Source organism: Lagenorhynchus albirostris, chromosome 3, assembly GCF_949774975.1.
Source record: "Lagenorhynchus albirostris chromosome 3, mLagAlb1.1, whole genome shotgun sequence".
NCBI lineage: Eukaryota > Metazoa > Chordata > Mammalia > Artiodactyla > Delphinidae > Lagenorhynchus > Lagenorhynchus albirostris.
This window is the reverse complement of record NC_083097.1, coordinates 166913864-166936946: the sequence shown is the minus strand read 5'-3', so window position 1 is coordinate 166936946 and position 23083 is coordinate 166913864. Positions and strand designations below refer to the sequence as shown.

Here is a 23083-nt window from a genome sequence, read left to right as displayed (position 1 = left end):
AATGTTTTGAAGAATGAAACAATGTTATAAACAGCTAGCTACGGGTGGGATAGGGAGGGTAGGAGGGAGACGGAAGGGGGGGCTATGGGGATATAAGTATAGCTGATTCACTTTGTTATACAGCAGAAACTAACACAAAAATGTAAAGCAACTATACTCCAATAAAGATGGTTTTTTAAAAAAAAAAAACTAGTTCCTGTTGGCTGTCCAAGCCTCCAAGATTAGCAGGTGATCCAAGGGCTAACCCCAAACAGACCAGCCTCAAATTCATACTGTCTCTTGGAAATAAATAGGATTGAAAGATAAAAACCAGAAAAAAAGAATATTTTTTTGTTCCCACCACGCCGCCTATCCCTGCACCTAAAATTACATCAAGTTATATCAAGTGCCACCAGGGGGCACTATATCACAACGCTTTCCTTAGCTCTAGCCCAGAGCTTGGCTTCATATATAGTAAAACCAATTTCTCCGATTGTGGAAATTTTAGTTTGTGCCAGTTATCATATCTTGCTCAAACAGTTTGGAATAGGTACTATTGTTGTCATCATTCTATAAATGGAGAAATTCGAGTAGTGGGAGCTGAAGTCTCTGGCGCTGGGACAGCCAGCTGGCGGCACAGGTTGGATTTCACCTCTCAACCCACGCGCAGAGGGAGACACCGCAGCCACAGCCACGCCCACCCGGTCCGACTACTGGTTTGGGCCCGTGAGGATAAGCGCGCATGCTCAGGGGGCCCACAGGGACGCCTCCAGCCGCCAGGGGGAGCCCGCGACATTCCTGCCTCTCTGGCCCGCGCCGCCCGCGGGTCGGTAGAAATCCCAGAGTTCGGCGCGTTTGAGGCCCTTCCGCCGCGGCAGCCATTAAGGAGCAGCAGGTTAGTGAAGCCCAGCGCGAGTACCATCAGCTGCCATCCGGACCCTTGGGGCTCCAGTGCAGCTCGGGGGTATGGTTGGGTGCAGCGAGCAAGCCCGGGGGAGCCGAGGCGCGGGGTTCCGGGCGGCGGGGACCGAGCTGGGACTCACCTCCACCCCTCTCTCCCCACCCCTGTCCGCAGCCATGGCTCTGCGCTACCCCATGGCCGTGGGCCTCAACAAGGGCCACAAGGTGACCAAGAACGTGAGCAAGCCGAGGCACAGCCGCCGCCGTGGGGTGAGTGCCGGGAGCGCCGTCGGGAGTCGCGTCCCGAGGGCAGTGGGGAGCCTTGGGCAGTGGGTAGCCCTGGTGTCTTGTTTGTTTGCGGTACGCGGGCCTCTCACTGTTGTGGCCTCTCACGTTGCGGAGCACAGGCTCCGGACGCGCAGGCTCAGCGGCCATGGCTCACGGGCCCAGCCACTCTGCGGCATGTGGGATCTTCCCGGCCCGGGGCACGAACCCGTGTCCCCTGCATAGGCAGGCGGACTCTCAACCACTGCGCCACCAGGGAAGTCCAGCCCTGGTGTCTTAAACGGAAGAAAGGGGGTGTCAGGCTTGCGCAGAGCAGAGTGAAGATGCCGGTTACGCGCCTGCGCGGCGAACGCCCGCCGGGGCTAAGTAATGGGACCCACCTGGCCCGTGGATTCGGAAGCTGGGGCAGGAGCGAATTGGGAGCGAATTTTGACGCATGAGCAGGAGTTTGCCGAGTAGAAGGGTTTCTGGATCGGGGTTGGAATGTGGAGGGAAAGCGGATTCCTTGTGTGTCAGGTTGAGGAGTCGTAGGCTCATGGGGGTTTATATATTTCTTCATTAAGCGGCCCCGACTCCACGGTGCCCAGCTTGTGTCCAGGGCGAGAGGGTTCTGGGCCCGGGGAACACCCTGTGCAAAGGCCGGGTGTGACGTGCCACTTTAATGTTGATAAGATTGGGGACTGGGGAGGATTTGGGCTTCCCTTGTTAGCAGACATACAACACTCCACCCGGAGACCCCCTCCGAGCCCCGCCCTGACGCCTCCCTTCTCCCGCAGCGCCTCACCAAGCACACCAAGTTCGTGCGGGACATGATCCGGGAGGTGTGCGGCTTTGCCCCTTATGAGCGGCGGGCCATGGAGCTGCTCAAGGTCTCCAAGGACAAGCGGGCCCTCAAGTTCATCAAGAAAAGGGTAGGTAGGACCCGTTAGGGCCGGGGTGGGACTTGGGGCTTAGGCTCACGGCCCTCCTTGCCCGGCAGGTGGGGACACACATCCGTGCCAAGAGGAAGAGAGAGGAGCTGAGCAATGTCCTGGCCGCCATGAGGAAGGCGGCAGCCAAGAAGGACTGAGCCCTTCCCCTCTGTGCACAATAAAACTTTTCCAGAAACTTGGGGTTTCTGTGCTGCCAGTGCGAAGGGGGGGTGCCATCTGCTGGGGCACATGTGTCCCTGGGCACCTTGGTGACAGGCAGGGTGGTGAGCACAGAAAGAAGCCACAGCCAACCAAGCAGTACTGGAAACGGCTTTTAATCATAATTAAATAGTCAGTGATTAAGCCATGATTGAGGGCGGGCTCCAGGCCTCTCCTGAGCTTCCTGTGGCTCAGCTGCCTGGAGCCTCTCCCCTGAGCGCAGTTCCAGCCCCGGCGGGCCCAGCGGTGCCTGCAGTGCCCAGAGCCGGCGTCACCGCTCCACAGCCAGGGCCTCGGCCTGCTCCTCGGGGAAGGCGATGTTGAAGATCTCGCGGTAGTGCTCCACGAAGTGCACCTCCAGGCCCTCGGTGATGAAGGCTGCCAGGTCGTAGAAATCCTTCTTGTTCTCGGTTGGCAGGATGATGCACGTCACTCCAGCACGCTTGGCCTGGGATGGGGGGGGCAGTCAGGTCAGTGTGGGAGGTAGGAGAGGGCTGGGCATGGAGCCAGGTTTCCAGTGGCCACCCTGCTGAGGAAACTGAGGCCCAAGGTAACGTCACCAGCCTCTGTTCCAGTAGCTTGGCAGCAGGAACCCAGGCCTCTTCTGGTGTGGTGTCACCCCAGAGGCTCTCCCCACCCCCAAAGGTGTCTGGAAATACAGGAATTATGAGGTCCATGGTTTCTGGGGTTAATCACCCACTGCTTTACATTTGGAGGTCTGGCACCTAAGACTGCCACGTGCCCTGTCGCACCTGGGGCCTCTGAGCTGCTGTCCCTCAGCCTGACTCTGCCCCTTGGTGGACAAGGGTCCCCATGTGTCACCATGTGTTGCTCTAGGGATAGCATGCAGTGACTCACTGAACCTCTCACTTTGCAAGACAGGAAAGCAAGGTGCAGAGAGCCTCCCACACACCTTGCCTGGGTGTCCCTATCACGGGAGCCCCTCCCTGTGGGCAGCTGGGGCTGCGGTCCGTTTGAGGTAGACAGGGAGAGGCCTGGGGGCTCAGGTGAGAGACTGGGGTGCTGCCAGGAGCTCGGGGGGCTCCCAACACCGGGAAGCACAGCCCCCCCCCAATCCACCACAGTCAAACCTACAGCACACCCAGTGAGACGCTGGGCTCTGGGCCCTCTGTCCACCTGCAGTGCCTAAGCCTTGCTCCTCCAGCCTCTCCTGCACCCACAGGTCTCAGTGCTAGGCCACGGGGCAGGGGGGGGGCGGGGGCGAGGAAGCAGGAGACCCTACTCATCCCTGAGGAGCTGAGATGAGGGCTGAAAAGGCTGAGAACCACCGTGGAGGGAGGGGCAGCTAGGCAGTCAGTTCAGCAGGGGATCCAGGCCAGGCAGATACAGATCCCATGCCCACTGGGCCTCACTTTCCCCTTCTGTAAAATGGGCCTGTCACTCTTCTCGCCTGGGGGTGTTAGCCCTGACACGTGAATGATGGCTGTGCACTATCACACGGGACACTCACCGCAATGGTCTTCTCCTTGATGCCTCCCACAGGCAGGACCTTACCCGTGAGGGAAACCTCACCCGTCATGGCCAGGTTCTGCCGTACCGGCCGGTCCAGAGCCAGGGACAGCAGGGCCGTGACAATGGTGCAGCCAGCGCTCGGGCCATCCTTGGGGGTGGCGCCCTGGGGGGGAGACAGGCTGGTGGGCAGGCGGCTGCCAGGTGGCGGGTGTGGGGCATGGGCGCGGGTCCAGCCTCACCTCAGGCACATGCAGGTGGATGTGCGAGGTCACCAGGTACTCGTTGGTGGGGTCGTACTGCATCAGGAAGGCCCTGGCGAAGGTGTAGGCGATGCGGGCGCTCTCCTTCATCACCTCCCCCAGCTGGCCTGTAACCTCCAGGCTCCCGTCCTTGTCCCCCTTGCTGTCACGTGGCCGCCTCAGGGACGTCTCAACAAATAGCGTGGAGCCTCCTGAGGAACCGAGGGCAGAGCCCATGAGCCCAGGATGCCTCAGACTCCTGGATGGCCGCTCCCGCCACACCCTCACCCTCATCCCCAGTGATGGGACGCCCCTCACCGTCCCTTCCCTGGCTCATCCCAGCCTAGAGCCTTCTCATCCCTCACACCTCAGTGCCTGCACTGTCCCTGCAGCCACCTCGGGGCAGCAGATCCATCTGCGGGGACCAGGTTACATGAAAACCTGAAAACGATCTCTGTGCTGGGCCTCCGCGTTCTACTTGCCTGCGGCGCAGAGCCTGCTGGTGCCAAGCTCCCTCCTCCCGTGCAGTTCCTCTCAGTGCAGCCCAAATCAGTCAGCAGATAACAAGTGGCTCAGAGCCTGCCCCCTCTGTGCCCTGCCCACCAGGACCGCACCCAACCCTGCCTGCTACACAGGCCCTGAGCCGCCCCCGCCCCCCGCCCTTGTAGCTCCCAGACCCAGCGTCCCCAGCGCGGGTGGGCTGAGCCACGTCGCCTGGACAGGAAGCCCCTCGGACCCTTCTCCCCAGAGCTGCCTGGCCCTCCTCCCCCACTGGGTGGTGGCCCCCCCAGGCGACAGGGTCTAGTGCTGTGAAGGGCTGTCCTTCAGGCAAACCTGAAAACCACGAGCCCAAAGAAAGCTCACGGGGGCACTGCGGCCACCTCGCGGTCCCATCGTCCCTGATGAGCCCTGGTCCCCTGGCCTCACTGCACCCTGCCTACCAGTGGAGAGGGCGTTCAGAGCAGCCTGCAGTGAGGGCTCCCACCTGTACCGGGGGACAGACGACCACAGGGACGTGCAGAGCCCCCGGCGCTGCCTGCTCTAGCGCAGGCCACTCACCCATGGCGGTCCAGGCCAGGCCCATGGCCACGCCGGGAGGCGTCATGTCGTACATGCGCTCCACTGTGAACACCGGCTTCCCCACGAAGTCCTGCAGGTTCTCCGGCGTCACCTCCACGAACTCAGCCTCGCCGCTGACAATCTTGTAGGCTGCCTTTCGCAACACCTGTGTGGACGCAGCAGGCTGGGGGGCAGCCAGGCCACAGAAGCAGCCCCCACCCCCTGCCCCCAACTCTCCTCCACCTGCCTTTAATTTTTTACAGTTGTGATAATGTACACGTGACCTAAAACCATCTTAACCATTTTCAAGCGTACAGCTCAGTGGCAGGAAGTGCATTTGCACTGGTGTCCAGCCATCCCCTCTAGAACTTTCTTACCTTCCCAAACTGAAACTCTGTCCTGATTAAACACTGCCTCCCCAGCCCCACCATCTACTTCCTGTCTGTGGCTGTGACTCCCCTAGGGACCTGCTGTGAGTGCACTCAGACAGCATGTGTCCCTCCGCCGCCGGCCAGGCAGGCTCACCTTCTCCACCTGCTTCTGCAGGTTGCGGACGCCGCTCTCCCGGCAGTACTGCTTGATGAGGAGGGTCAGCACGTCCGATGACAGTGTGGCCTTGCTCTCGTCCAGGCCACACTGGGCACGGGCCTGAGGCACCAGGTACTGCTGCCAGGGAGGAGAGTCGCCATCAGGACCCCAAGGGCCTCTCCCGTGGCCCCTGCCCACCCCTCCAAAGACCCCTGGCTGGGTAAATGAGGTCACTGAGGTAGACCCTGGGCCTGCCCCGTGGAGCCCCTGTCTCCGGGGGTACCTGGGGGCCATTCAGCAGAGGGTGTGAGGGGAGGCTGCTCCCGAACCACACCTGAGCCGAGACCTGAAGGGAGGAGAGCCAGCAAGGCCAGGAGGGGGTGGCAGAGTGTCCAGGGAGAGAGCCCAGCAAGTGCCAGGATCCTTAACGGTGGGCCTAGGACCCGCAGGCGCCCGGCCTGCCACCTCCACGTGCTCCCAAGGCTCATCTTAGCTGCCTCTTCCTCCAGGAAGGCCTCCTTGAACCCCCAGACTTCCTCCTCATACAGAGACGGGTTACGTGACCACTGCACAGAGCAGGTGGGGATGCGGAGCAGGTCAGAGGCTCCAGGGTCACTCGGGGCCCAGCACCACCCCTGCCGCACAGCAGTCAGTGGAGTCTGAGCAGTCCTGAGCACTGACTGCAGGGCAGAAGTGTCCCAAAGCCCTCGTGTGCCTCCTGCTGTCCCTTCAAGGATTTGAAGGAACCCCTCCACCCACACCGCCAAGCCTGCCCCACCTCTGCCTGGTCGAGTGTCCAGGCTGCTGGGGGACAAGGGGAGTGACGGGGAGTCCCAGTACCCCTGCGACCGCCCCAGCCAAGAGCTCCTCTTCCTCGCCTCCCACCCCCCAGGGGATGCAAAAGGGGACAAGATGCACTAAAGCCCTCTCTGGAAAGAAAACACTGTATCAGGAACTCGAGCCCTCTGGAAGGGAAATCAGGCTCTCCCCTGACTGACTGCAGGCTAGTAAAGCACCGCACACACCCGGGCGCCAGGAAAAGGGAAGGATCCCACCAGCCCGGGAAGCGCTTTCCTACAAATAGAGATGCAGACAGAGGCCCGCATCCCGGGGGACCCTGGGCCCAGGAAAGCCCAGGGAGGCAGTCCCATAAGTCCCGGGAAGCACGGCTGGTGGGTAGACGGACAGCAGCCTCACTCTCGCGCCCACAGCCGTTACTGACCTGGCACGACACCGGCCATGGTGCGTGACCACAAGGCAGCGGGGCAACTCAAGGGGTAACTTACTGTCAGAGCTGAACTCACAACCCCAAGACAGTGCTGGGCCCTGAAGGCCAGGGTGGGGTCGTGTTACCTTCAGCACTGTGCTCACGGAGCGTCTTTCCTTGCTCTTGTTCTACGGCCTGTGATTATAACAAGAAATACATATTGGGTCTTTGGCCCCAATTCCCTGCACAAGCGATTATAAGACGCTTGGAATTTCCTGAGTGACAGGCACGAGAGGAGCATCCTTTCTTATTCACAAGAAGCCCCTTTCAAGAAGTGATCATTAGCATAGCTGGATGGGGGCTGGTGGCCAGAGGAACCAAGGGACTGGAGGGATAGAACTTTCAGCCCACCCTCAGCCCCCAGGGAGGGGAGCTAATCACCAGTGACCAATGATGCAATCAGTCATCCAGTCAACCATGCCTAGTAATGGGCCCTTCCCCACACCTTGCCCCAGGAGTCTCTGTTTTGGCTGTTCCCTAGTTGTATCCTTTATAATAAACTGGTAACAGTAAGTAAAAACTCTTGTCTTTCTGAGTTCTGTAGACTGTTCCAGCAAATGATCAAACCGAGGAGGGGGCTGTGGGAACCCCCGGTTTATACCCAGTCAGTCTATAAGAGCGGCCAGGGACTTGGGGGCTGGCATCCGAAGTGGGGGCAGTGCTTTGGTCTGAGCCCTGAACCTGGGGTCTGATGCTGTTTCCAGGTGGGTAGTGTCAGAACTGCACTGAATCGTAAGACCCTCGGCTGACAGCTGGTTGGGGTGGGGAGCCCCCCGAACCCCCGCCTTGGTGTCGTCTGTGTCTTGTAATCACACCACACGGGCAGATCCCGTCCACATCCGTCTGTCTCCTCCTGGCTCGGGAGCCCCAGAGCAGGATCTGCGGGTTGCACCCCTAGCTCCGGTTAAGGGCCTGGCACCTAGTGGGCACTCGGATATTTCCTGAGCCCAAGTGGCGGCGGGGCACCCCTCCCCAGGGCCGGGCCACTGGGGCCGCCTTACCTCTGCGATGGCGAGCTTCTCTTGGGCCACGTAGCCCGACACGTTGATCATCTCCATCCGGTCCCGCAGCGGCTCTGGGATGGTCTCGGTGATGTTGGCCGTGCAGATGAACAGCACCTGGGGGAGGCGGCAGCGAGGTGCGGTAGGACGGGGCATCCGGACTCTCCCCACTGGCCCAGCCCCCGGGTGGGACACGCACCTTGGACAAGTCCACAGGCACGTCCAGGTAGTGGTCCAGGAAGTTTGCATTCTGCTCAGGGTCCAGCAGCTCGAGCAGCGCTGACGAGGGGTCCCCCTGGTAGCCCCGGCCAATCTTGTCCACCTGAAGGGGCAGCAGGGGGCGGCAGGTGTTAGCCCCTTGTCCTCCCCCAGCGCCCGCTCGCCGGACACCCCAGCGGGAGACCAGACCACTGGGGGTTGGGGCTAGGGAAGCCCAGAGCAGGAGGGCTGGGCTGACCATGTGGCCACAGGCAGAGACCAGGTCTTCCAGGGCGGGAGGGGGCCGGTGTCATGAGACAGCCGGCTGCAACAAGGCCGCCCACAGTGACTCAGGCACCATGGAAACCGCAGGGGGCCAGTTTCACCTTGAACACAGACTCCGTCTGGTCAGGGCCGCCTGCAGCTGTGGGCCGGGAAGGCCCAGGGGCCACGTCCAACCTCAGGGAAGGGTATGAGCCCAGCCAGGGCCCAGCCCTCAGGCCCCACCCACCTCGTCTATCAGAACCAGGGGGTTCTCCGTCTTGGTCTTCTTCAGGCACTGGATGATCTTGCCGGGCATGGCGCCCACATACGTCCGCCTGCGGAAGAGGGCACAGCGGGGCGGTCGGTGCCCCAGCGCCTGGGGTAGCCACACTGGCGCCCAAGGCCCAGCTCCCCTGGAGCTGCGGGATCACCACATGCCTTCCAAGGCCGCCCAGAGGAGACACAGGGAGACGCACACAGCGTGGCCCCGGCAGAGGATAAATGCTTCCGCACTGTGCAGGTGGGCAGAGCACTGGGTCATCCTGACGGCGTAATGGTCCCAAGTCCTGGGGCTGTCAACGTGCTCCCCCAGCTCAGGCTCAGGGCGGGAGACAGATTCACAGCCAAGTCTCACTCAGACTCTTCCCGCTAGCCAGCACCTCCTATCCAGACGGCAAAACCCAGCCGGCATTGCCCGATCCAACAGAAGGAGAGGGGCGGGGAGCAGCCAGGGCCTGCGGCAGGAACATCCCCCACACCTGGGTCCTTTGGCCTCAGGGTCACCAGGCCCAGGGCCTGGCCCCAGCTGGCACGTCCTTTCAGGAGTGTTTCCTGAGAGCCTACTTGTCTGCCCAGTTTGGCTGCAGGTGCCTGCCTGGCAGTCTTAGGAAAACAGACATGAGTCCAGTGCTGTGAGCTAAGGCCCAGCAGGGCAGACAGACCACAAACCAGGCAGAGGAGAAAATCACAAGGTACGAAAGACTTCGTTCATATCTGCGACAAAGAAGAAAAGCAGGCATGGGGGATCTGGAACGCCATTTTGAGGGTGAGGCAGTATTTTAAGGAAGAGATAAGGAACATCTTCAGGAAAGGCTACAAGCAGAGGAGGTGAGGGGGAGCCACATGGATGTCTGGGGGAGGGGCATTCCAGGCGGAGGGCACAACCAGTGCAAAGGCCCTGGGGCAGCACCGTGCCTGGTGTGTTGGAGGAACAGCGAGGAGGCCCGTGTGTCTGGAGCAGAGTGAGCGAGGGGGAGAAAGGGAGGAGGGGAGGGCAGGGAGCGGACGGGGCAGGTCGTGCAGGGCCTTGTGGCCCACAGGGAGGACTTGGGCTTTAACCTGAGGGAGGTGGGAGCCCTGGAGGGCCGTGGGCAGAGGAGGGCTTGGCTGTCACCAGTATAACAGCAGTCAATTCCCTGTCCCTAGACCAACAGCAGCACAGAACGCCCACCTGCTCGCACGCTGCTGGGTGCCCTTTCCCCAATGACTCACCCCCAGCGTCACAGATCTCCTGTGCTTGTTTAGAAACTCCAGCACATGGTGCTGGTCTGCAGCTCCCTGTCCTTCCTGAACCAGGGCCCGGCTCTGCATCTGCCTCCCTCTCTGCCTCCAACCCCTCTACCTCCATCCTGCTGCACCTCCCAGCTCAGACCGCAGCTCCCGGGCACACCTGCACCATTCCAGCCTGCAGGCCTCCCAGTGACCCCGCCCCCAAGGCTGTGCCGGCCTCATCCCCTCCTGACCCCCACCCGGGCCCCACCATGCTCCGGCTCCCTTCTCCAAACCCCTGGAGCTCACACCGGGCTCCGGGCTGGGGAGGTCTCGAGACTGGCCACCGTCCAGGGGACTTGAGAGAGCCAGGAGTGGAGGGGGGCTGCAGCAGACTGGGGTGCTTGCACCCTGCCCAGCAGGCAGCCCAGCTCTGGAGCGTTGTTCAGGAGGGCCTGTGAACCCTGGTGCCCAGAACTGTCCGTGCTTTTAGAAAAGCCAGAAAAGTAACTTTTAAACACAGATTTAAACCTTCTTTGGACACTACAGGATGGAAATGCATGGCCGACTTGGAACAGACACTTGTGTACCCACTGCGCTTGTGCCTCACCGAGGCTTTTCAAAAACCCACCCTCTGCGGAGGCCAGCGTGGCGGGAAGCCCCAGAACACAACACCCTTAATGTCCCACAGAAGGACACCACGCACGGGCCAGGTGGCTGTCAGAGCCTGCGCACAGGGGATGCCAGCCCCGCTCTGGGCCTGACAAGGGAGGCAAGAACCAAGACAGGTGCCGAGGCCTCACTGGGGAGACCGTCTCACCTCCCACTCTAGTCCCCAGTCCCCGGGCCTGCGGCCAGTGTTGCCGGGGTGCGGGGTGCTGAGCTGGTGGGATGGAAGCTGGAACCAGAGGGCCGTCTGCTGACAGCCTGGCCGAGAGGCCTTTCCAGTGGTTGAGAGGCTGAGGTTTTGATCCAATTTGATCCGAGGTTTTTAAGCACCTGGACTGAGCCAGGCCTGACGTCAGATTGGACACGCTGACTTTTCAGTTACCTATTCCAGCGTGAGTGAAGTTTGCTGCCTGCCACCATCACGCTACAGGGTAGGAAAAGACCCAAGAGAAGGAAGGCTGATGGGAGGCGGGGTGAGCCCCGAGGGGGAGGGGCCGGGCCAACCTGTGCCCCTTGATCTCGGCCACATCCGTCATGCCCCCGACGCTGAAACGGAAGTACTCGCGGTTCAGGGCCCGGGCGATGGAGCGGGCGATGCTGGTCTTGCCCACACCTGGGGGACCGTAGAAGCAGAGGATCTTGCCCTGGGTCGACGCCCGGAGCTGGCTGACGGCAATGAATTCCTGCAGGCAGAAGCAGGAGGACCCCGTGAGACAGCACTGCCCTTTCCACAGGGCAAGGGCCCCCGCCGGGCCTGAGCCTCCCCATCGTCCAGGCATCTGGGGCTGCGAGAAGGGACAGGGCCTGACCCAGAGGGGCCGAGCTGATTGGACTGTCATTTGACACTGGAGGGACAGCCTATGGCACCAACAGGACGAGCAGGCGGCAAGGGGACGTGGGTGATGGACTCTGGGTGACCCCGATGCCAGGCGCACCCGGCAGCTCCCCACCTGGATCACAGTGTCCTCTCTCCCCGCCAGCCCACCCGCTCTCAGCCAGACACCTCTGGCCCTCATTTCCTCCTATCACGAGCACAATTTTTATCCCCCTGGGGAAACCGTGAGCTCCCTGGAGCGGGCAGGCGGGCCTGGGCGGCCCCTAACACCTCTGAGCCACTCCAACCCCGGTCCCTCCGGCTGGGCCCCTCCATCCCTCACCCTCCTCGGCCCTTGCTGACCCCACACAAACCTTGGCCCAGCCAAGCCCCCCCCGACCCCCAGATTCTCCAGGGAGCTCCCCTGGGTTTCCCCCACCACACAGGGGGAGTCCTGGCTCCCGGGCCCCAAGGCCCCCGCCACCCTCACAGATCCAGACACGATGGCCGCCGCCTCTCAGAGCTCGGCCAGGTGCCCCGCACCCGAGTGGGGGGGGTGGGCGTGGCCCCGGGGAGGGCGGGTGGCCGAGCCTCACCAGGATGCGCTTCTTGACATCCTCCATCCCATAGTGGTCCTCCTCCAGCACCGCCTGGGCCCGGGACAGGTCCAGGTTCTCGTCGCTGTACTTGCCCCACGGGATGGACGTCAGCCAGTCCAGGTAGTTGCGGGTGACGCTGCCACAGGACAGACAAGAGCCGGTGAGCGGGCCCGGTGAGCCACCCGAACCCCACTCCATACATCCACAGTGCTGGGACCCACGTGCCCGATGTGAGAACACCACCAAGTGTCAGCTGCGGCCCGAACTGCCCTGAGAAGCCGGCCCAGCCTGGCCTGCCCCACTCCCGGCGCGGTGCAGACACGCCTCGCCTACCGCGCGTTTTACACCTTGAAGGTTTGTGGTAACCGTGCCTTGTCAGGTGATGGTCGTCTTAGCAATAAAGTACTTCTTAATAAAGGCATATATGTTGTCTTTTTTTATACATAACGCAACTGCACGCTTAAAAGACTACAGTAGAGCGTGAACATAACTTTTACACGAAGGGAAACCAAGAAAATTCATGTGACTCGCTTTTTTGCTATGAACCGAACCCGCGGTGTCCCCGAGGTCTGCCTGTATGGGTGCAGTTCCTGGCACAAGGGCTACATTTGCTTCCCAGACCAGAGACTCTGCGAGCATGGGGCCGGCTCAGGGTCCCACAGCACAGGAGGGGCCAGCGGGTAGGATGGGGGAGGGACAACCTGATGAGGGCAAGTGGGGAAACTGAGGCCTGGAGCGTGACCCCAGGCCGAGGGCTGTGCACCCAGGGACAGAGGCGCCCCTCACAAAGGGCCTGATAAGGAGGAGGCAGGGAGGTCAGAGGAAGAGGCGAGGCAGACGGCAGAAGCAGAGGCTGGAGTGACGTGCTCAGAAGATGGAGGAAGGGCCAGGAGCCATGGAACATTTCCGAGAAACTGAAAAGTCTGGAGACAGAGTTTCCCCAGAGCCTCCAGAAGGAGCCTGTCCTGCCCACCACACCAGACGTGAGGGCCTCTGCCTCCAGACCGCTACATGAGTCTGTGACGTTCTAAGGGACTAAATAAGCGTGTGGTCACCCTGACGTCGGTGTGGGAAGCGCACTCACTGCCCCAGGAGAGGAGCTGGGGGCATCTCTGGTGGGAGGCCTGCAGCGTCCGGGGCAACCAGCATCTCCCAGGGTCCTCGCGCAAAGAGACCAACCTTCCCCAGACACCCTGAGCCAGAGAGAGGCCCGGCCCAACAGCCCAGGAGGGTCCGGTGCTGCAGGTCCGCTCAGATCCTCCCTCTGAGGAGCTGTCCCACGAGCCACCCCGGAGCAACGCCCAGGCCTGGGCTACGGGCAGAGCCAGAAGCATCCCACGGGGCCCCGACCCCTAGCCAGTGTGCACAGGACAACACCCGCCGGGCAAGGCCAGGGCCCCAGGAAGACGCTTGTTTCCTGGCTGATTCTCAAAGCCGCCAGAGGGAGGCCAGGGGAGGGGGGCGGCCTTGGAACAATGGCCCTGGGGACTCCTGGTCCTGACTGGTGGCACTGGCTTCAAATCCCTGTCTCCATCTGCCAGCCCAGAGGCAAGGGAACTGATGTAACTTCTCCAAGCCTCGACTCCCTCATCTGTGAAACAGGGGCGACAGAGACACGGCCCGCACAGGGGCGATACGAGGGGATGGACACCCACCGTGACCGAAACATGCATGAGGGGCCCACCCTCCTGGCTTTCCAGGGACCCCCGTCAGATGCCCAGCTTTCCCGAGGCCGGGGAACGAGACGGGCCCCCTGCGCTCACTTGAACTCGGAGGAGTGGTTGTCCAGCAGGCCCAGCTTGCTCAGCTCCTCGTCCACCACGTCCATGACATGCCTGGGGACCACGAGCTCCTTCAGCCGCTCGCGGAACTTCTCCTCGATGGCGTCCTTGTCGTCCTTCTCCAGGCCCAGCTCCTTCTTGATGATCTTCAGCTGCTCCTGCAGCAGGTACTTGCGGTGCGTCTGCTTGATCTTCTCCTCCACCTGCAGGGCCCAGAAGCCGCCGTCAGAGCAGAGGGGACGCAGCCCAGGGCGGGCCTGCTGCTTCCTCAGGACATGGGAGAGAAACCCAGGGCACCCAGCCTCCGATTTCCCCCACGTCCCACCCTAAGTCCTCCTGGTCACGGGCCTCACGATAAGTAACACCGAATTCCAGGGGAGGAAGTGATCCACCCTTCAATCCTGGTTACGACCAGGAAAAGCTGGGCCTGATGCCAGTGTGTCCCCCACGTTAATCAAAGGGGTGCCACGCTCCCTCTAACAGCCGGAACAGCAGGACACGGGCTCAGGCCCTAGGTCAGCATCGGCGCCCGCCCAGTGACCTGCTGTCCTGTGCCCCTGCGTGTGAGAGCTGCCTAGTGGCTTTTTCAATTAAAGATATGATACAAGAGATTTTCCTGGTGGCACAGTGGTTAAAAACTCTGCGCTCCCAATGCAGGGGGCCCAGGTTTGATCCCTGGTCAGGGAACTAGATCCCTCATGCCTGCCGCAACTAAGAGTTCGCATGCCACAACTAAGGAGCCCACATGCCACAACTAAGGAGGCTAAGAGCCACAACTAAGGAGCCTGCCTGCTGCAACTAAGGCCTGGAGCAACCAAATAAATAAATATTTTAAATAAAATAAATACGATACGAATATTTTCCCTAACATAAAAATTAAGTGAGGGCTTCCCTGGTGGCACAGTGATTAAGAATCTGCCTGCCAATGCAGGAGACATGGGTTCAAGCCCTGGTCTGGGACGATCCCACATGCCATGGAGCAACTAAGCCCATGCGCCACAACTACTGAGCCTGCACTCTAGAGCCCGCGAGACACAACTACTGAAGCCCGCGTTCTGCAACAAAAGAAGCCACCACAATGAGAAGCCCGTGCACCGCCACGAAGAGTAGCCCCCGCTCGCCGCAACTAGAGAAAAGCCCACGTGCAGCAACAAAGACCCAACGCAGCCGAAAATAAATAAATAAATTCATTAAAAAAAAAACCTAAGTGCTATAACAGCCTCTATGGCAAAAGAATCTAAAAAAGAGTGGATATATGCATACATATAACTGACTCACTTTGATGTACAGCAGAATCTAACACAACATTGTAAATCAACTATACTCCAATAAAAATTAAAAAAAAAAAAACAACTAAGTGATAAAAGTGAGTTAAATCTGGAAAACGTTAACCAACAATCCAAGCAGTCCATGCGTTTGCCCAGTTGGGAAGGTGGGCCTCCAACAGCTGAGGCTGCGGAAACAGCTTTCGACCTCTCCCAAGCTGGCTCCCAATTTCTAGCATTTCCCCCCGGGCTCCCTCAGTGGTCAGGAGGGTCCCGGGACCTCTCACTCTGCACTCAGCTGCTCGCACCAGTTTGACATTTTCGCACAGGTTCCCAGCCCCGAGGGGGAGCGCAGCCTCACAGCAGAGACTCTCTTGCGCACTGGGGCCCCGCCCTGCCGCTCACCTCCCGGCCCAGGCGCTGCTGCAGCTTGCTCAGCTCAAACTCCTTCTTGAGGAGGGACAGGGCCTTATACAGCCGCTTGGGAATCTGCCAAGAAAGGGAAGACGTAAGAGGATGGCCATCTGTGTGGAGGGGCAGTGGGGAGGGAGTGCGAACCAGGGCATGTGGACACGCCACGCCTCCCCAAATCCGAGAGGGGCGCACGCTCTGCCCCAGCAAGCCCAGTGCTCCAGCCACGCTCCACAGGTCTGCAGGCCATGTGGACCAGGACACTGGCAGAGGTGCTGCTCATAACGACGAGACTGGCGACAACCCAAACACGCCACCCACTGACGGGCGCCGCCCAGTGGGACACCACGCGGCCGCTACCAAGAACGAGGGGCCAGACGTGGTCAGAAGGACGTGGGCTAACGTGAACCCACCCCAATGCCGGAGCCCAGGACAGCAGCCAGGTGGGAAGGCCGCACTCACGTTGGTCTCCTCCAGGACGTCCTGCAGCTCGTGGGACTCGGCCCCAGTTAGCGCGGCGCCCATGTCGCTCAGGTAGATGGGGTTGTCCACCACCCTGTGGCCGGCCTGCATCATCTGCAGCACAGACTCTCTGGAAGGGACGGAGATGCTGCCACGGGGCACCGGGACCGCCATGGTCCTCACTGGGCTGTGGCCCATCCTGGAGCGGGACTAACGCCCCAACGCCCAGACATAAGTCACCCTGGCAGCCATCCAGCAGCCCTCCTGAGATGCCTTCCCCCTACCTGGCTGATGATGAGAGAGCCGGGGCTAGGTAGGCTGTGCCCCCTCCAACCTCCCGCCCGCCCCGGGGCCTCCCTGCTGGGAGGGAAGCGGCTCCCCCCTCAGAGGCTAGGCAGTCCCCAAGCCCAGCCGGGATCTCAATGAGGACAAGCAGCCAGACAGGCCCAGCCTGGCCTCGTCAGGAGACAGGAGACCAACCTGTAGAGCGGGTTCAAGGCAATGATGTCCCGGATGGTCTTCACGATCTCCGCCGTCAGGGCCTAGCAAGCAGGGAGGCCATGTGGGTCACTGGGACCAGAGCGGCCTGTGGCCCTGGAGCCCCTCCCACCCGGCCCAGCCAAGGACAGCCCCAGAGGCCCAGGAGCGGAGCCCCAGTTCACAAGTCACAGGGACTCAGGACCCAAGAGCAAAAACCAAACCAACCCTGTCTCCGTGGACTGCTCTGAACCTCGACCTTAGAACGAGCCATCTTGGGTGGGGAGAAGGGGCTCGAGGTCTGTCCCCCCCAGAACCTCGCCCCAGCCGGCTCCGCTATGGATGCCACAGGTATTGCTGTCCTTTTTGCCTTAGCTGCCACCACAGTGAGGCCAGTGACACTCCCGGCAGGATCACTGGACACAGTTTATGGCATAAATCCTGCACCTCATTTCCAGAGGCCACAGGTCCCGGCACTTGGCACTCTGCTCAGGGCACTGCCGGCACGAAGCAAGAGCCACCACTGCTGGGCTTTTTCAGTGTGATCCACCGGTCTCTGGTTAATGGGTTTGTCCCTGATCTGCCTGGGATGACCTTTGTAAAAGGAACCAGAACAGGCCAGCTGGTGGGCCTGCATGGCATGCGCGCCAAGAGGGACAGGCACGCTCCTAGCTCCCCACTCCCCTCCCCTCCCCCCAGACGAGAGCCTTCAAGGAAATACTAAGGCTGGGCTGCCCAGGACAGCAGCCACCAGGCGCCGCTCACATTGAAGTGAGTTGAAATGAGATACAATTAGACGTTCTGTTCCTCAGTCGCAGCAGCCACAGGTCAAGTGCTCAACAGTCACAGGGCTGAATGGTGCAGAGTCACAGAATGCATTCAGCACGTGGAAAGTTCTCCCCGGCAGAGCTGCTCTGGAGGGCCCCACGGAGGCAACTGCCGGCCCTGGGCCCCTTGCAGTGCCCACAGCAGACATCACCAATGGATTGTGGCACTCCTTCCCACCGAGGTCAGAACCCACCCCAGGCTCAGACCAAAGCTGTCAGCTATGCCAAGGTGGTGTTCCCCTTGGGGAGGCCAAGGACACTGGGTGCGGGCACACCCGAGGAGCCTTCCACCTGCCTTGCCTTTCTTCTTCACCTCTCCCCGTTGGAGGCAGGTCACCCTGCCCATAACCTACATGAGAAGGACGGTGGAAGGACATTTCCCGACACCCTCTCGAGAGCTGGCTCGCCATGCTATGGAGAAGAAGGCAGGCCAGCCTAGGCTTGGGATCAAGGTGGCCAGAGGCTCTTTTCCGTTTTGGAAGCACAGGTCACAGAACCAGCTACATGTGCCCTGCCCACTCCCCCAGCCCGGGGCCCGGGAGGAGGAGCCAGGGCCCGGGTTCCTTCACAGCAACCAAGGCTCCAGCGCACTTCCGACCTTCCCGACGCCAGCACCAGCTCCTCCCAGGCCTCCTGGAGGAAGAGGGTGCTCTGCCCCCATGCGCACTCACCTTCACCTCCTCCGTGACCTGGAAGTCCTCGTGGGCGACGTTCTCCACCTCCACCATGAGCACCTCACCAGCGGGGCTGGGCTCCGGCTCCATCACCACCTGCAGCTGCCGCTTGGCGCCGCTGTCCTCCTCCGCGTCCTTCTTGCCCCGCTTCGGCTTCCTGCGTAGCTTCTGCCTGTTCTCGCCCTCGGGCTCCTCCGGCTCCACCTCCAGCTGCCTGTTGATGTGAACCCTGAAGACGGGGAAGAGGAGGTGAAGCTACCGAGGCTGGGGAGAAGGGGGGGCGTCCTGCCGGCCACAACACTCTGCGGTGCTGATGACACAAGGGCTCGCTGGGCCCAGGCCCCTGCAGCCACCAGGGCTGGTGGGAAGAGGGGAGCTGCTGTCTCAGAACCCAAGACCAGCAGGCCCTCTGCCCCTGGACTCCAGCTTTTCCAAACACTACGACCTTAACGGTTGGTGAGTCTGAAATGTCTCCCACATGTGATCACAGGACACCTTTGACAAGCATCTCATCTTGGGAGGCCAATGTTCCTTGGAACACGTGAAAAGAAATGAACACGTTCATTTCTTCCAGCTTCAACCCAGCTGATCATGTAGGTTTTTCTTAATTAGCCGTAACAATACAGCGGGTTAGACTGGGCTTGCAAATGCCATATGAAGCCCTTCGGCAGAGGAGGTAGAGGTAAACTGGCTGAGTAAAAAACCGCAACCTGGACTTCTATGGGCGTCCAGTGGTTAAGACTCCGTGCTTCCACTGCAGGGGGCACGGGTTCGATCCCTGGTCCAGGAACTAAGATCCCGCAAGCTGAATGGTGCAGCCAGGAAAAACAAAAAACAAAAAGCCCAACATGCCAACCTGAATGGAGACGCAGATGCAGGCACCAGGGGGAAGGCGTGCTGACACCCAGACGTGAACCATGAGGCAACGTGCTATCTCCTGTCTCGTGGTGCTTTTTGGACTAACGGGTGTGAGAAATGGCTTCTCACTGACCACCCAGACTGCCGCTTAAGCAGAGCAGCTCTGAGAAGCTGGCGGGGGGGGCGGTTTCCACCTCCAGCTTTGGCCTGGTCACTGCGGTGACCGAGAAGGGCAGGTCGGTGCTGGAACCTGGGGCGCCCCAGGCCACTCTTCCCGCCCCACCCCGTGCACTTGGGCTCCCGCACCTTCTGTGTCCCATGACAATCATGCGCAGCTTGTCCCCAAGGTCCTGCATCTCGTGGATCTGGACAAACGTCCCCGTGTGGTAGATCTCGTCCAGGCTCTCGACCACGTCAGACTCGTTGCTGAGGGAGAAGGGACACAAAGGAACATGGGCACAGGTGCTCTGGCTCTCTTGAAAAGAGAGAGAAGAGAAACACTCCTCCTGGCCTTGACCTCCTTGCTCTTACAGGTGCTCTGGGCCGCCCCTGAGGGTCACCGCATACAGGCAGGCGTGGCCAGATGGAATCTGGATTCCACTCCACACCTCTTCTTATGGAGCCTGCGTAGAACACACCTTCCGACTTGGAAGTGGAACTCATTCCTACCTGCAGTCCAGGTAGATGTGCCCAGAGCCCCCGCATCTAAGGCTGCTCTGAAGCAGCCTCACCCTGGCCTAACACCAGGGGTCCCCAAGGTTAGCTTCCCCGCACCTGGACCACGCATGAAGCCCAGGGCCTGGGGCAGGGTCTTCAGCCCAGGCTGAAAAGGGATGCTCAGCTCTCGGCCTCATCCCCGGAGGTCTGACTTGGTTTCTTTCAGGTCAGGAGCCAGAGGTCCAGGCTACTCTACGGAGCAGGCTCTGTGGTGAGCTACAATGCAGGGCAGCTTCAACAAAGGAGTGAAGGAAAAATTACACTTACTTGTCATCTTTCTTTAGAAAGACGCCGGCATACGGCTGGGCAAGGCGGACTTTCCTTCTCAGCAGCTCAACCAACTTCTTATTTTTAACCTAGCATGACAATGACCGCAAGGTGAAACGCAGGGTAGGCTTTCTAGCTGACGCTTTGACAGCAGCTCTAGCGTTTTCTGTAATACTCTCTAGGGGTGTGCTAATCTGATCCAGGACTAACCAACACGGTCCAGGAACCTCTGAACCGAAAGAAAAAAAAAAAAAAGGACGGGCAGTATTGAAGAGCTGCATTCCTTAGTTTTTCCCTCTTCCTAAAAAAAACTAAAAGGAGACAAACGGCCGGTACCAAGAAATTGATTTCACATCCAATTTCAAGAGCTGTTTCTGTGGCGAAATGCCTTGGCTTGAAAATCTCAACTCTCTGCTTTTCTTTTTGGGAGGACAAAAGTAAATGTGTGTAATCCAAATGTGACACACCCCACAGGCTGGTAATTTCCTCCAATTTTCATGGAAAGTATATCCCAATCACATCTATATCCTATTCATTGATCATCGAAACCCACCGCCCATCACAGCACATTCTCCTGTCATTCCATTGGCAGGTAGAGGACTAAAGTTTCGTAGGAAACAGCTGATGGGAGGAGCACAGGTGTCCTTTGGGCTCAAATGATTTCCTTCAAGCCTGTGTTAATTCCTAGACCAGACTCTAACTAAAAACTTAATGGCCCTCAAACTTTGGCACAAGTCAGAATTCCCTGGAGGGCTTCTTAAAACAGATGGCTGGGCCCCACCCCTGGAGTTTCTGATTTGGGAGGGCTGAAGCAGGCCTGAGAGTCTGCACTTCAAGCAGACTCCCAGCTGATGGCTGCTGGTCCAGGAACCCGGCTTTGAGAAGCAGCGTTTTAACTCCATGACCACACAGTATGGGAATTCCTGACACTCTAAATGCATTCTCCCCAGAACAAAGGTCCATGACATCCATCAGGAGGGTTACATGACCCACCCAAAATTAAGAGCCACTGGTCTACACTCAGAGGCCACTAATAAGGAGAGACGCCACTGGGGCAAGTTAGCCACATGCAGTGTCAACTACCAAATCAAGAGTAATCAGAGCTTGGCTAACAGGTTCAGAAACACTTATTGGGTCCCCTGGGAGCTCCAACTTTCTCCTTGACTAACAGCTGACTGCTGCATCTTAGCACCTGTCCTTCCCTCTGGTGGGATCCCTTTTCCGTTATTTATAAAGTAACAGCAACAGGAATACCACATGCGAGTTCCACATGCCAGTCTCACACTACCCGCAGCATCTCATGTAACCCTCCTGGCTAGCCCTAGATTGGCACACAGAATCTCTTGGAAGAATCCTGTCTCTACTTGGGCACTGGGGACAGGGGGCATCTTCCACTCTGAGGGGCTGAGGGGGCCGTACCTGCTGAACATCCTGGCCCTAGGGGCCTGGGAGGGGAGGGTAGAGAGGACAGCTGGGGTTGGGGGCGTCAAGAATGGAGAAAAGACCCCCAGGGCTCGTTTCTGAGGTGTTGAAAGCGCACCACATGGGTAACAGCAGCCGCTTCTTATGAAGGCGTATCATGCACCAGGCACGGTTCTGAGGCCTTTAGACGTGACCTCATTTACCTCCCATCACAGCTCTAAGAAATGAGGTACTATTACTATGCCCATTTCACAGATGAGACAATGGAGGCCCAGAGGAACAGCTTGCCCAAGGTTATGGAGCTAGGGGTGGAGGGGCCAGGATATGATCCCACAGGGTCCGGCCCTGGGGCCTGCCAGTAACCACACAGAACATCAGGGAAGGCCCTTGGAAGGGCAGCTCGGACGCACACAGTCACAGTGCTGGAGAGGAGGTGGAGGGGGCTCCTTCTGCCCCCCACACTGGCTAAATGCTGTCCCTCTGTACCGTCCTTTCCCTTTCCAGGGGATCGCTGAGATTTATTCAGCAGAGACTAGAGAGTGAGGGTAGAGACTGGAGGGTGAATGCAGAGCTGACTCATTGTATGACCTTGCTTAGACAGTTAAGAGATAACGCTTCTCCTCCACGGACTCATTTCCACATCATTAAAAAACTCAAGTTCCTTGCACTCCTGCTGCTTTCTCTCTATTACATCTCCCTGGTCCATTTGCACCACCCCACACCCCGTGGCTCTTAGTCTGAAAAGATCTTTACTGTCTCTTGCACCAGAACATAAGTTCCTCAGGCAGAGGGGCTGTGTCTGACTTGTTCTGCTGAATCCTCAGCCGGCTACACGGGAACAAGAACACCCTACTGAATAAATGAATGAATAAACCCCTGGGAACATCCTTATGCCATGTTCCTCCTAAGACTCCTGGACAATCCCTCGCTCTATCATCCCCTGCAGTACTTACAGCCTTCCAGTCCATAATTTACTTACTAGCCTTGTTCATTACCTCTCGAATCCCGCTGGAACCTAAGCTCCAAAGGCAGGAAAGTGTGTCCGTTTTGTTCAGGGCTGTATCCCTAACACTTGGAACCGTACCTAGCACGTGACCTCAAGAAACATTTAAGGAAGGAATGAATCCGGATCCCAAAGGGGCTCTTAACCAGAAGGTAGACCGCCCTGGGGGAGACGGTCACAAAACATTTACCAAGACCAGCAGAAAAGTAACCGAGTGGCAAGACTGTCCTGATCTTTCCCGGCACCGAATTTCTATGACTAGGACTGTTTAGTGGACAATCCTAAGCTCGTTGGATTCAACTCTCCTGAAGGGATCTGAAAGGGGGCGGAAACTGGCTCGAGTTCACTAGTAGTGAGAAAACTAAGACTCGAACGTTTTCAAGTTGTGAGGCATGAGGGTGCTGAGCGATCCCTCGGTCCAACCCGCAGCTTGCAGACGTGGGGGAAACGGAGGCCAAGGCGGGGGCTCTCATTACCTCGACAATCTTGATAAAGCGCGGGAACACTGGGTTGCGCGTAACGGCGATGAGCGGCAGGTGCGGGAATACGTCCGGTATCATCATGGGCGTCAGCGCCGTTATGACAGGGCCTTCCCCGCCGCCCGCGCTGCCCCCCACGCCCGAGGCCCCGTCCTCCGCGCCGCCCTCGGAGGCATCCTCGCCGCCCGAGAATGCGCCGCCGCCGCTGCGGTTGTTAGCATCCCGAAGTCCCCGCCAGTGGCCCGCGGCGGCGGGGCCTTGGCCCCGCAGCGCCCAGGGAGGAGAGGCGTCGCAGGCCCACCGGCCTCTGGGCAACCAAGCTCTGGCCGCAGTCGGGACCCGCCCCCCGGCGGCAGCCAGCAGCGGCCGCCGAAGCGCCCAACACCTCGCAGCTCCCCACAGCCGCACGTAGCCTGCACCCGCCGCCATAGCCCGGCCATCCTGGCGGCGCGCGGGACTTGCATCATTTCCGCGGGCTGGGCTGGGGCGTACGTGACGGCCGGAGCGTGCCTGCGTGCCCGAGGGAGGGGTGGCCGGAAACGGACGG

The 23083-nt window shown here is 59.7% G+C and overlaps 2 protein-coding genes across 3 annotated transcripts; one reads left to right on the top strand and one right to left on the bottom strand.

Annotated features, from left to right (window-relative positions):
• The first annotated feature begins 733 nt into the window (after window positions 1-733).
• Window positions 734-2271, top strand: RPL36 (ribosomal protein L36). 2 transcript variants are annotated; one of them, XM_060145471.1, is made up of 4 exons: window positions 734-874; window positions 1055-1149; window positions 1941-2075; window positions 2144-2271. In XM_060145471.1, exons 2-4 carry the CDS (start codon window positions 1057-1059, stop codon window positions 2231-2233), a joined length of 318 nt encoding a protein of 105 aa, XP_060001454.1. In that variant the 5' UTR covers window positions 734-874; window positions 1055-1056; the 3' UTR covers window positions 2234-2271. The 2 variants fall into 2 exon arrangements, with proteins under 2 accessions (XP_060001454.1, XP_060001455.1); XM_060145472.1 differs by having other exon boundaries at window positions 853-943.
• A 123-nt stretch (window positions 2272-2394) lies between these two features.
• Window positions 2395-22976, bottom strand: LONP1 (lon peptidase 1, mitochondrial). The gene is given in 20 exon segments (XM_060145465.1): window positions 2395-2742; window positions 3766-3930; window positions 4007-4218; window positions 5066-5231; window positions 5591-5731; window positions 7862-7978; window positions 8061-8183; window positions 8571-8658; window positions 10985-11163; window positions 11891-12029; window positions 13657-13877; window positions 15345-15428; window positions 15813-15942; window positions 16293-16354; window positions 17788-18019; window positions 18955-19074; window positions 19633-19721; window positions 22534-22800; window positions 22802-22891; window positions 22893-22976. Coding segments are annotated over 20 exon segments (2886 nt in total). The 3' UTR covers window positions 2395-2565.
• Between the last annotated feature and the right edge of the window lie 107 nt (window positions 22977-23083).